Below are 13,894 nucleotides of genomic sequence, written 5' to 3' on the forward strand. Positions count from 1 at the left end.
CTAGAAAAGAAAATGCAGAATTCTGAGTTACATGAATTACTAAGACCTTGAGACTTTTTAAAAATTGCTTGAACTTTGAAAATAACCCTACTTTGAATTGAGGTTTGGACCAGGAGCTCTTCCAGGCTAAGTAGTTCTGTGATTCTGAGGTTTTATATACTGTTCAAACATTGCCAAATTTGCTGTATGAATGTGGGTTTTTTAATGAGTACTTGGATCCTCTGAAACTTCATCATGGCCTGAGATACTTTCTCTTTGTAAAAATCCATTGTAAATTCCACTGGATGCCCTTACTCATCTATTACCTTAAATCTGAGGAGGCAGCTGTGTCAGAAGTTCTGCCCAATTCTTAAGTGCTTCAGAAATGGAGAATTTGGGATGAATTTTTACTTATTTTCTATATTTGCCTCTATCCCCAGACTTAGAGCCCTTGTTCTTTGGGAAGGTTTTGTGCAGTTTAACAATGATCAGTATATGACCACTGAAGTTTGGCTTGGGTTTGTGTCAAAAGTCAAAATATTACTTTTGATGAACTTGCAGAGCTTAAACATCCTGAGTCTTGCTGCTCTAGTGAGTTTAGAGCACACTGAGGGATGAACAGGGAGAGAACAGAAAAAGAGGAATCTATTCACTTTTACTGCATGTTTTTGTGACATCTATTAGGACAGGGTACAAGGGGTTTCCATAAGCCCTTGGATTGTTCCCCACTGTAGTCCTACCCTTCCACATGTTCAGTCACAAAAAGAAAGGCACATTTTGCACCAGCCTAAAGAGCAGCTTTGGCTCAGATACAGCTCAAACCCAAGAAAGGGACAAGTTACGTAAGTGACAACAGCAGAACTCCATAGCCAAAGAGGGGTGGGACGGACAAACAGCAGCTACTGCAACCACTTTTGATCTCTGCTTTCCCTGGATCAGATGCCAGGTGTTGGCTTTTTGTAGAACCAGGAAGATGTAAATGTTGGTTTACAAATCAAACATGTGGTGATGGAAGTTAAGGAAGTGAGGGCAGTGGGGAATGTGGTATTGAGCTACAGAAACAAGAGGTTGGGCTGCACCCTTTGGGGACTCTGCCTATAAATTCTGGTGTCCTCCTGCATCAGGAGCTCCAAGGAGATGGCTGCCACCAGGATCTTGTCTTGGATGGTGATGGTAATTCTTCACATTCAGGTGGATGCAGGTAAAGAGCCTCACTTCCAATCACCTTTGCAGCTATATTTCACTTTGGGCTAATGTTGCGATTTAAGAGTAAAAGAGGATTTACCAACACGGTTCAGCTCTTTCAAAAACCTTGAGCAGGTCAAACCTATGAGCTGAGCGAATCAATGTTATCAAAACTGTTTCATGAATTTAATTTTTTTCCCATCATTTTTTCATAACAAGTCTAGTAAAGGAAATTAAAATGGATATATTGCAAAGCCAATGATAGCATTTTCCAATCCTTTATATTGAGATAATGGATTTAAAGACTATTAAGTATTTTCTGGACTAAATACATGTTTATTTTAAAGAGGGTGAGGTGTATGAACTTTGGGGTTTGTATTTGATTAGGTACATTGTTACATCTAACCCTTTGGTGTTTCATAACAGAGTACCCTAGGTAAAACAAATATGGCACATATCCCTGTCCCCATTATTGTTATAATTATTAGATTATAATGGAAATTACTGTAATTTTTTATTAGTCTAATTTCCCATAGTCTAATTCTTGTTAGGAGTGTAATTTAATTTGGTTGCAGAGTCAATGGTTTGCCCAGCCACTTCCATCCCTTTGGGGACCAATACAAATATTGGTGGGCCTGATGGGAGGGGGCATATTTCAAACAGGGTGAAATAGGCTTTTTGTATTCAAAAAAACACTTTCCCCCTTTCCAGGTGAGACTTCCCTGACTGAGCACGGTGCCAGCCTTGTGCTGGGAGAGACAAGACCTTTCTTTTTAACCAGCTGCTCTTACATCCTCTATGCAGGGATGGAAAAACATCAGAAGTGTTGCCACAGCTGCTGTCTTTCCACCCCCTCCTCTTTCAGGTGTAAAGTTCTGGAATGAACTTGACTTGAACTAATGAACTAAAAGCAAAAACCTGCTTTCCCCTTCCATGTTCCCCCTCACACGCAGCAGAAAGAAATAACATTCAGGACTGTTTCCAGACTCAGGTTTTTAATGCCACCATTATTTGCTCCCTCCATAAATATTTGAGGTCCAATTAGTGATACTGAAAACTAAGCTGGGATGTTGATGTTCAGCTGGAAAATACTGAGCTGCTGTTTAAGCCTTTCATTACCATCCAGCTAATTTAGATTTAAAGCCTTGCATGCGTGAGGAGCAGAGTGGTGGGATGTGTTGGAAAGTTTCCTAATATCTGAATAAATGACACTTGTCCCTGTCAAGATCTTCTGCATCCAGAAATCACTTCAAACACATAGACTGTGAGTTTGAGAGCCAATGCCACAGGTATTATCAAACATGGTATTAGTGAGGGCATATTCCCACCTCTCAGGCTGTCCACAGAGCAGGATTTTTATCCCCAGCAATAGCTGGAGCTAAGGCACTTCCTTGCAAATCCGCTGACATCCCTTTGCCAGTGCCATCAGGGGATCCTGTGCATGCAAACTTCTTGTCCTCATTACTTAATTCATGTAATGTTTTTCCTGTTTTTTTGTTTTTTGTGTTAGCACTAGCATATTTTCCATGGACGCCTCAAACACCAGGTAACTTTTTTAAGTTATATAAAAATGTGCATTGTTTATAGAGTTGGCCTTGCTAAATATTCTCTCTCCAGGCTGATGAAAACTCTTCTAGTCCAGTGGTAGCTAACACACCAGGGTAGTCAGTGTCCTTCTGACTGGGGTCCCAGATGTTGAATATACCCATAGATTCACCCATATAGAATATGTACATGGCAGTACATACGTGCACTTAAAACACAGCATATAATTGAATATTTGTTGCTCCTCTCACAGAAAGAATAAGAGTCATCACTGCAATGAAGAACTTAATTAAATCACTACTTGGGTTAAAAGCTTCGGGTAATAAAGCCAGGTTAAAAGTGGTGACTGTATAAATGCAGAATTTTCTGAGTATCTCTGAAAGCCCAGAGCAAAGTTATGCACAGTTTAAACAGAAGAATTTTGTCTGAATACAGGTTTGCAGACTGCTTTTCAGTGACCTACGTAGGGACAGAGCAAGCACATGAAACGCCGTCATTAATTGTGGTTATAAGTTTGGTGCTGTCACCAAAAACACCGGGAAAGAGATCGCCTTTCTCCGTGTGCCAGAGCCCTGTCCTGCGGGACACCTCTGATCTCTTAGTGCCACCTGGAGGCTTTCCATCAGCCCTAGCAGGGAAAACTCTTCTCCCACCCAGTTATTGAACCTGGCTGCGTGGTGTTGATGGAATCAGTGGTGCTGGAAGTGGAAGGGAATGAGAGGTAGCTTAGATGAGGTGGGAATGTCATCAGAACCTGGGACAGGCAGCTTTTGGAGACCCCCTTTATACGTGCAGCTGTGCACGATGAAAATAATGAGATGTGAGGCCTCTCTTGTTACTGGCCTTGTTCTGACAACATCCCCAGATATTTTACGTCATCTACATTTCGGATGAGGTTTTTATTGATTTAGTGAAAGGGAGAAAGAGGCAGTTTTTCACAGGCTATTCTCCTATCACTACTAGAGCCATCATCTCCCGATCAGGTCAGGTGAAACCAGCAGACAGAATCAAAGAATTGTTCCAGCTGGAAAAGACCTTTAATATTATCGAGTTCAATCATTAACCCAGCAGTCTCACACATTTACAGTGTCTACTGGTGCCACATTCACGTGTCTTTTAAATCTCTCCAGAGATAGTGCAGAGATAGTGACTCCGCCAGCACCCTGGGCAGCCTGTTCTTTCCAGGAAGAGATTTCCCCTTATCTCCAGTCTGACTTGAGGCTATGCCCTATCACTGGTTATTTGGAAGAAGGGACTGACCCCCACCAGGCCACAACCTCCTTTCAGAGGAGCTGTAGGGGGCAATAAGGTTCCCCCTGAGCCTTCTTTCCTCCAGGCTGAGCCCCCCCAGCTCCCTTGGGTGGATCCCATCCAGCCCCACAGACTTGTGAATATCCAGGTGGGGTACAGGTCACTGACCGTTTCCCCTTGGAAAACGGGGGGCTTCATTCTGCTCCCCATCCCTGTCTTTCAACTCAGGGGGCTGGGTGACCTGAGAAAACTGGTCCCACTTCAAGGCACTCTCTGGGCCAGTCGCAGGTTTTGGTGAGCTCACAAAGAGGGCTGATGGTTAATGGAAGAAAAAAACTGCCAAGATTTACTACAAGAGACAGAAATCTCCTGGATCTAAAGTTCACTGGCTGCAAATTGCTAGAGACTGAAACAGGGTTTGAGGAAGTTTCACGTTAAATTTGCCTTGTTGACATTCACATATGCCATCCTATTTTTTTCTTCTCTAGAAACAAGAGGTCCCACAACAACTACTGATACCACGACTAGTAAGTAGAATTTATCAGATTGTTGCTTTATATAATAGTGATAGATTTGTTTTTGTCTTAGTATTTATTCTTGGGAATAAATTAGTATGATTAAAACGCTCTTGTTTTCTTTAGGGTGGGGACAGGGATGTACATGATAAGTAAATTATCTGGGAAGCAGGAATTTGGGGATGGCTTCGTTCCACAGCAAAGATAGAAAGTAAAAGACTTTCTGTCACTTGTGTTCTTCGGTGGGATCTTAACTCACTGGAGGAAGGTTAGAGAGCACTGAAAGCTCCCAAAGAATTTGTACTAATTCTCTTGCTCTTTGTGTGTCTTTTTCCTGCTTGTTCTCCTCCACAGTTCCAATCATAGCTGATGGTGAGTCTGTCTGCCAGGGTTCTTGTCATGGCCCTGGGCACAGGGATGGGATGTGCCTATCCCTGCTGCCTCAACCCCTCCATCCCACTGTGAGGGAGCTGAGAAGGGGCTGCCAGCCCTGGGCTGTGCTGCAGGTGGATGCAGCCACACCCAGAGAGGATGTGGGATGTCATTGCCTGGACCCAGAGCACCACTGTCTTGACCAAGGGATTTGTGTCTCTCAAAGAGCTGCTGCTGAGGCTGGCTGGTGGGCCCAACCGGTGTGCAGGCAATGTGGAGATCTACTACTTCGGTGCCTGGGAGAAGGTGTGTGGGTACCTGTGGGACATGCAGGATGCCGAGGTGGTGTGCAGGCAGCTGGGCTGTGGCTTCCCTCTCACCACCATACACTTCTTCCCCCCGAGCAACTCTTACGTGGACATGATTACCGAGGTGAACTGTACAGGATATGAGAGCTACTTGTGGCAGTGCCCCTACAAGTACCAGTACAGTGTCTGTCACCATAGAGATGCTTCTGTCGTATGCTCAGGTGGGTGTCTGTGTTTTGATGGCATTTTCCTGAAGAAAATCTGTCTGGAGTGAAGTGGGATGAAGGCTATCCAGCCCTTGCTCCATACTCAGCAGGGCATCAGCAGGTCATGGGTCTATGTCCCTGACACAGAGGGTGGCATTTCAGAGGGAGCAGCAATCTCATCTTTGCAGACTGTACCTGGGAAACCTGGGGTTTGGGCATCATTCCTGCACAGAGCAGGGTGTGAGGAGAGGGATGGTTTTTAGTTAGGCCCTCCTCCCCATGGGTCCCTCCATAACTTTCCATGAAATTAAATAAGTGCTCCAAGGGGAGCCAAGCAGTCTGAGTGCCTTACACCCTCTGGTTTTCTCCTTCCAGATTCAGGAATAACATCAGTACCTCCAACAGCAGGTAACCAGAGATTCCTGTTTATGTACAGCTTTTCCACAGGGTTTTCTTTCTCTGGGATGCTCTGTGTAGGCTGCACTTGCAGACCCTGGCTAATGTCCCTAACATTCAGGGAGATGTGGGATTGCTTGGGGTCCTTTGGGACTGAGCAGCCACTTCTTCTGTGGGAGAGGTTTGGCCCTGGTCTTCATGGTGCTGCAGTGGAGATGCCCTTGAGCAAGTGCTGGTGCAGTTGGCACTGCAGCCATCTCAGTCCTGCCACATCACAGTGCTGACTGTGGGCTTTGGCTTTCATTGGGATTCAACGGGGTTCCCATTGGAGAGGGAGGACTCCCAGCAGGATTATCCTCTTAGGCAAAACATTGCTTGCTCACCTGCTGCTCTCTCCCTGCAGGACCAGCTGTCTCCACATGGATGGTCTCCAGGTCATGGAATACAACAGGTATACCCAAAGGAGCTATGGGGTTGGACAAGCTTCTGCCCTCAGTTGCACATCACAGAATCACACGATGTTGAGGTTGGAAGGGATCTCTGGAGTACATGTGGTCCTACCCCCTGGCTAAAAGCAGGATCAGCCAGAGCTGGCTTCTCAAGATCATATCCTGAGGGCTCTTGGCTATTTGCCACCTCTGTGGGCAACCTGTGTCTGTGCTCAATCACCCTCGCAGAGAAAAAGTGTCTCCTGATGTTCAGGTTGTCTCCATGGTCTCTTGTCCCCTCAGCGGGCACCACTGGAAAGAGCCTGACTTTTGGAGAGGTTGACCCCCAGCAGGTTGTATCTCTCAGGAAAAATGCTGGGAGTCAACCCTGCTGATTTCTCCCTGCAGCACCAGGTACCTCCAGCACAACTTCCCCTCTGTCGCTGACCACATTTAGGTCCAGAGGAGTTATGGGGTCTGATTATCTCCATCCCCAGGTGTCCCACTGGACATCCAACCCCATGGATTCGGGTTACTGCATAAGCTGAGCACATCCCCTGGGCTGAGGGGGTGCAGGGGTGATGTTTTGGGGTGCCTGGGAGGGAGGGTCTCTGTGGGGGTGTCTCCTTGGCGAGGCCATGCCCTTTTCTGATGGATTCTGGCAATGGGATAATCACACTCTGCCCATGCCCAGGCTCTGTTCTTTTCCTCAGGGAACTTCTCCTGTGGTGGCCTACTTCAGGGATTGTCTGGCACCATCCAGAGCCCGGGATACCCCAACCCCTACCCCGATAACTCCTACTGTGTGTGGCGCATCCGGCTGAGCGACCCGGCCCGCAGGATCCAGCTCCAGTTTACGGATGTGGAGTGAGTCCAGCCGGGCTGGGGAGAGGCCTTGGCTGCCCCAGGGCTGGGCACAGGGCCGTGCTGCTGGGCCCTGCAGCCCGTGGTGCAGACAGACCCTCCTCTCCTCCCAGGCTGGAAGGCAGCAGCTGCTCCTACGATGCCATTGACGTGTACGATGGAGGGTCCCCTGAGGGCTGGCCCCTCGGCCGTGTCTGCAGGAACGACCATCGCGTCTTCAACTCCTCCGGGAACCAGCTCACCGTCCTGTTCCGCAGCGATGGCAGCGTCTCCAGGAGAGGCTTCCACGCCTACTACTCATCATTTCTTGCCTTCAATAGCACCGTGGGTAAGACTAGAGTTGTCCTTTACTCTTCTCCAGGGTGGAAGCTCAAACTCAGTCACAAAGAGCTTCTGGTGGCTCTCAACACCTTGTGGGCATCCAGACCCTCTCTCTGGCCTCACTTAGAGGCATCTTGGCTCAAGGGCATTTTTCAGGATAGGATGGCCATGAAGCTGCTCCCAGACACCGTTTCTTTGCCTGGTGGGCAGGAATGGAACTCTCTCCACCTCCCCCAGTGCTGCCATTGAGTTATCATCAATTTTCCTGGCCTATGCTGTAGGCAGAAGTTGCTCAGCCCTTGCACACTCATTGCTGCAGGGGCCAAAGGCTATTCCTTGTTTCCCCAAAATAAAGAGAGCTGATGTGCTCAGCCACAGTGCCGTGACCCTCTTCTGGCAGCTGAGGAGCTGTGGAGGAGCAAGGCAGGCTGCTGCTCTGTCTGCAGTGCCAAGCTCCCTCTGGATGGCAGCAGCACTTGACCTTCCCCTCCTCCCAGTTCTCCCAGTTTGGTGTCACCAGCAAACAGGCTGAGGGTCCACCCTGTGGCTGCTGACCATTAACAAAGGAGATTAAGACCTCACTGATGGGAGATATTGCACATGCAGAACACAAGCTGCACCCTGGGCTGGTGGGTGGAGGGGAAAGGCTTGGAGGTGCAGACACACAGGGACCTGCCGTGTGTCCAGGTAGTGATTGTGGGTCTGGTATTTCACTGTCCCTGTTCAGGAGCCCTTCTGGGGAAGGATGACCCCCATGGGGCTGTTTCTCTTAGGCAAAATACTGAGTGTTCACCTGTTGCTCTCTCCCTACAGCTCCCACTACTTTGTCATCAACCTCAGGTAGGTTTGGAGGACTTGGGTAAGTTTATGAATCAGATCTTTATCAGCATTCCTTTTTTTTGAAACAGAATGATTTTTTTTTCCCCTCTTCCTTTTGGTCATTAGTAATTGTAATATGGGGTTCCTCTGTCAAGGAACAGCTGACCCCCAGAATGTCAGCCTCAAAAACTCTGCAGTTCTGTGGCAGATATTTGTGTCCTGCTGGTGCAGGCACTGCAGAGTAGCATTATAAAATCTATTCAGTGTGGTTAGCATTTCCTAACCTGCATTCAGATGTGTATGAACTTAATAGAGAGGCCACTGAAGCTGATAGAATTCACTATCTCTATGTTTAGACATAAACTTCACACAGACACACTCCACATGCAACCCTAAAAGTGCATACATTTCTTTTCTTCTTGTATTTTTCTCTGCAGAATATTATTCTTGTGGTGGCTTGCTTTCCTCTCCATCTGGTAACTTACAGAGTCCATTTTACCCCAGAAATTATCCAAACAATGCCAACTGCGTGTGGGAAATACAAGTAAAGAGCAACTTCCTTGTCACACTTGTATTTACAGATATTCAGTAAGTAAGAATTCATTACTTGGGAAGAGGAACTTATGGGACTGACAACTTGGACTTACTAAGAAAAAGGCCACTTGATTTCAAGGATCTTTATCAAAGCTTTTAGTACATCTAGAGAGGAAAATTGTGTTAATTTTTGCTTATTTAGTCAAAAAACATGGCTGGCATCTACTGAGACAGAAAGGGGAGGCTGGAGTTTCTGTTTCAATGATTTGACAGTCATATCAACCAAATGTATTCGTCTGCTGTAGAGAGTTAATCTGACTAAAAAAACCAAACCAACAAGCAAACAAAAAACATAAAAACGGAGCATTAAACTAAATAGTTACGTTGCCTCCCAGGATGGAAGGCGGCAGATGCCTCTCTGACTACGTGGAAATCTATGATGGGCCCTTGCACACCTCTCCTCTCCTTGGGAAGGTTTGTTCTGGTTATTACCGCTCGTACACATCGTCCTCAAACCTGCTGACCGTCCGCTTCCACAGCAACTCCCGATACACCTACAGAGGGTTTCAGGCCAACTACTATTCCACTCCAGCTGATGACAGCACCAGTAAGTTCATCTGAAATGTGCTTTTCAATTATTTCCTAATTCGCTGGTTGTTAATCTTCGTAAGGTTGTTTTAAATTAGATCTGTGGCATTTTCGTGGAGATTCAAGTCTATGGTTTGGATTTGAAACTGCTTCTGCAAAAGATAGTGTTTAATTAATCCACTACTTACAGCCTTTTTTGGTCACTTCACTGAGCTTGTAACATATTTTCTTTGCCATCCACTAGCACTGCTGTGTTTGCCAACCTACATGCACGTGGTTGTGAGCAGATACTTCCTTCAGTACCACGGCTACTCTGCTTGGAACCTCACCCTGAACGACCCCTCCTGCAGGCCCTACATTACATCAAATTATGTGTCATTTGACATTCCATACACTCAGTGTGGCACTGTCAGAGAGGTAGGACTGAATGTTTCAACAAAGTGGGCAAATAATGGGAGGATATAAAAATTCAAACAGCGGAATTTGCTTTGAAAACTGGCACAAATTGAAACCTACCTGGGATCTGCAGGGACTGGAAGTGTCCTAGTGATTATGGGTTGTCTCCCTCTCTCCCAAAGGAGAAGGATTATTTGTACATGCATTTCCTGCCTCTGCTAACAGAGCATTCCCTTACAGCTGTTATCACTCTCTGAATGAACAAGCCGTGGAAGGATACAAATACTTGGCATTTTCAAGGTCTCAGGCTGAGAATGACAGTTAAAAAGGTTTCCAAGCTTTCACTAAATATGACTAAATAATGCTGTAGCCAGATTTAACTTAAAAAATGTGCTGGACCTGAACCTTCATGTACTTAATGTTGTACAGGTTATATTTAATTCTGTTATGTCTGCATTTATTGTAGGTAGTTTTCTAGGCCAAAATTGTGGGCACTGAATATCCCATGAAGATTACAGATTCTTATCTTGAGAACAGAAATTACTAGATTCAGACTTTCTGGGAAATAATGTTTTCACAGTGCATATTTGCTGCAAGGATACAGCAAAATTTAGAATGTATAATAGGGTACCTGACTACATGAATAAATTTTGCATTTCATTTTATGTGCCAAACAGGGAGACAACGACACAATCAGCTATTCCAACGTTATTAGAGGGTCCTCTTCTGGTACATTAATCACAAGAAACAGAAATCTTCACTTGCATGTGAACTGCAAGATGCTCCAGAACACATGGGCACGAACGATGTATGTCGCAAATGACAATTTCGAAGTCAATGAAACTCAGTATGAGAGATACGATGTAAACCTCACCTTTTATGACTCCTCAAGCTTCTCACGGCCAGTGTATGACTCACCCTACTATGTTGGCATCAACCAGAATCTGTACCTGCAAGCTTCCCTGTACAGCTCTGATCCATTGCTGCAGTTATTTCTGGACACTTGTGTGGCATCTCCCACTCCCCACAATTTTACAAGAGGATCCTATGCTCTAATTGAGAATGGGTGAGTTCTTGTCCATTACACTTACAGACACAGCTGCCTTTGAACTCCTGTACCTCTTATTAAAGGTTATTTTAATTTAATGGAATAATGTGAAGATAGCACACATTATTGACAGCTTCTAATTAATTAATGGACAAGAGCGTTCAGGTTTTACTGGGAAAAAGGGGATGGATTGACCCAAAATATAACACACACACCCCACAGCTTAAAATAAGAAGTAGACTAAAAGGCTATGGCCTGTTCACAGTGGATTATTATTATTATTATTATTATTATGATTATAAAGGTAACAGTGACATACCTCAGGTAAGGTTAATTTACCTTACCAGGTATCAGACACACAACAGTCTGAGGAAAGACAATGTGGTTCAATTCTGCCAAAGAAAGGCATTTTGCTTTTCCCACTTGCAGCTTTCTGAACCATTTTCATTATGTTTAATAATCACTTCTCATGCTGTGTGTTTTATTGCATGTAAATGACTGACTGCAGTGTGTATTCATGAGATGGTTTTTTTTGTTTCTTTTTAGGTGTGTCAAAGATCCTACCTATGTTAAGTATTCCTCACCCCACAGACACATCCTCCGGTTTAAATTCAATGCCTTCCAGTTTGTTCAGAGCAATTCAGAGGTTTATCTGCAGTGTAAGCTGGTGGTGTGCAGGGCCTATGACTATTCTTCCAGATGCTACCAAGGCTGTGTTCACAGGTCCAAGAGAGAGGCAAGCTCTGATGAAGAAAGTGTGATTGTTGTTGCTGGTCCAATACACCTTTGGAAACCTGGTTCTGAGACTGGGGGTGAATATGGATCTGAATAAAGCTGTCTCCTTTGACAGATGGCATCTTTAAATGCCAATTGAATTCTGGAAGAAACTATGCTGCTAGATTGCCAGAAACTCTAGAATAAAAAGTAGGAATGTCTTTCTTGACTCATGCCTGTTAATCCCACTTCATACCAGTTATCCCCATATAACAAAAATGCTACCTCAGCAGTTCTATGGGGAGTGAAATTTGTGATCTTTAGGCTTGCTGTTTGCTTTCTTAATGGTAAAACTGAAATGCTGAAATTGCAGTTTAGGTTCTATAAACAAGTTCTATTAATATACACCTGAGTCTGGATATATTAGAGTGCAAGAAATCTGTTAATCTAGAATTATATTTTCCAGCATTTTTTATGTTTTGGACATAACACAATGAGGGATAAAACATGACCAGGTCTTTTCATCTTTCTCAGCACTGAATTCTTTTGTCATCCAGGAAAACATGAATACAATTGCAGTTCCATCTGATGTTTCCTGTCCATAGTTTAATTTTTGCTGTCAGCCCTGGCACTTCATAGAATCACAGAGTATTCTGAGCTGTAAGGGATCCACAGGGATCATCAAGTCCAGCTCCTGGCCCTGCACAGACACCCCAACAATCCCACCCTGGGCACCCCTGGGAGTGGTGTCCAAACATTCCTGGAGCTCTGGCAGCCTCGGGGCTGTGCCCATTCCCTGGGGAGCCTGGGCAGTGCCAGCACCCTCTGAGGGAAGAACCTTTCCCTGATATCCAGCCTAAACCTCCCTGACACAACTTCAGGCCATGCTCTTAAGTCCTGTCACTGGCTACCACAGATTGGTGTTGTCCCTCACTTCTCATGAGGAAGCTGCTGACCATAATGACATCTCCCTTCAGTCACTGTTTTCACTCTGGATGGGTTTCTCTTGAAGCAGAAAATGAAGAAAGCAATTCCATACCAGATGAGGTATGGAATTGCTAAATAGCAAACCTTGCTAAACACACCTGGTCACATTGGCTGAGTAATTTGGTAGATTGAGCAATTTCCTTGCACTGAGTAATTTCATTGGTGATTCAAGATTAAAATCCAAGCCAGACAGGCTTTCCTTGGTGGAGGTTCACTTCATGAAGAGGTCGGCTTGACATAACAACTCAACATTGAAGGAAGCCAAAAGACCAGGGCAAGTTTAACAACCCTCAAATTGGGTGCCACCCTGTAATATGAGGCTCTCTTATTTAATCATAGTGCATGAACCATAAATTCCCTCTTTTCAAGATGATATTTTGATCCTGACAGTGAAAAATACAGCCAGATCTGCTGTGAGATCAGCACAGCATAACACCTTATGTCTGTAACACTTTATGTCTGTCATCCTGAATGCCATCATGTGGCATGTACAGGGAACCAGCACTGCTGGGGCACCTCAGATCCTGAGTTCAGTTTTGGGCCTCTCACTGCAAAATGTCATTGAGGTGCTGGAGAGTGTCCAGACAAGAGCCAAGGAGTTGGGAAAGGGTCTGGACCACATATTTCATAAGGAGTGGGAGCCGGAAATTCAAAACTTCGCAAGGGGAAAACCCCTTAGACCAGACTTGAATGCCTCTCACTTATCATGTGCCACTGTGATAAAGTAATTGCACCACAGCAGGAGGAAATTTTTCAGTGGAAGGCTCCTGAAGGGGAAGAGGGCTGGGAGATAACATGGATTGAGGATTGAACTGGATGAAAGTTTAATGACATGTAAGGGTTTAATATTTGTGACTTAAGTTAGTGGAGTAGCTAATGATTTCTGGCCACTTTCTGTTATCATGCAACCACAACCTACAAAATTGCAGCAAAATCCCATGTCTCTATAATTTCCCCCTCTATTAAATACTGGTGAATGAATAGAAAATATATCAATGGCCCCAAAGAGGCATTTGCACTATCACATTTGCATTAAGGCCTGAAGTTCTCCTCACCATTCCTTGGCTGTGTATAATAAGTCTTCTCCAGCTCTATATAAAATCTTGTGTTTAGTGCAAATGGTGTAGTCATTATAGTGCTATTAATAAATGCAAATTATGATTATTAATAAATGACATCTACTCCCACATTTTCTTTTTTTAACAACCCTTCCATGAAATGCTCCACCAAATTTTATTTGAAAAGGCTTGTACTAGCATTTATTTCTCTTTCAAGGCTGCTGGTCACTTCAGTAAAAACCCATGTTATTATTATTCTTACCTTAAGTTCTTGGTTCAAAACTACACCAATCTTGCTACACTGTAGGGTGGCAGCTACAAAGAGAACAATGGAATAAGTCAATGGCTATTGTATTTTTCTTTTTGAAGGGATGACTCAC

At 44.7% G+C, this 13,894-nt stretch overlaps 1 protein-coding gene across 1 annotated transcript; it reads left to right on the forward strand.

Moving 5' to 3' along the window:
• The first annotated feature begins 1,050 nt into the window (after positions 1-1,050).
• On the forward strand, positions 1,051-13,631 carry LOC310912197 (scavenger receptor cysteine-rich domain-containing protein DMBT1-like). Its single transcript, XM_083866535.1, has 15 exons — positions 1,051-1,180; positions 2,675-2,710; positions 4,449-4,487; positions 4,830-4,847; positions 5,074-5,376; positions 5,737-5,769; positions 6,161-6,208; positions 6,899-7,052; positions 7,163-7,377; positions 8,184-8,210; positions 8,627-8,777; positions 9,119-9,330; positions 9,556-9,728; positions 10,385-10,773; positions 11,302-13,631. The coding sequence occupies exons 1-15, from the start codon at positions 1,117-1,119 to the stop codon at positions 11,585-11,587; spliced, it is 2,148 nt and encodes a 715-aa protein (XP_083722661.1). The 5' UTR covers positions 1,051-1,116; the 3' UTR covers positions 11,588-13,631.
• The last annotated feature ends 263 nt before the right edge of the window (positions 13,632-13,894 follow it).

This window comes from Zosterops lateralis (assembly GCF_965231275.1).
Source record: "Zosterops lateralis genome assembly, chromosome: 8".
NCBI classification, from domain to species: domain Eukaryota; kingdom Metazoa; phylum Chordata; class Aves; order Passeriformes; family Zosteropidae; genus Zosterops; species Zosterops lateralis.

Coding starts and splice junctions, on each gene's coding strand:
- LOC310912197 (XM_083866535.1), top strand. CDS start 1,117: ATGGCTGCCACCAGGATCTTGTCTTGGATGGTGATGGTAATTCTTCAC. Junction 1,181..2,674: donor TCACATTCAGGTGGATGCAG/GTAAAGAGCCTC, acceptor TTTTTGTGTTAG/CACTAGCATATTTTCCATGG. Junction 7,378..8,183: donor TGCCTTCAATAGCACCGTGG/GTAAGACTAGAG, acceptor CTCTCCCTACAG/CTCCCACTACTTTGTCATCA.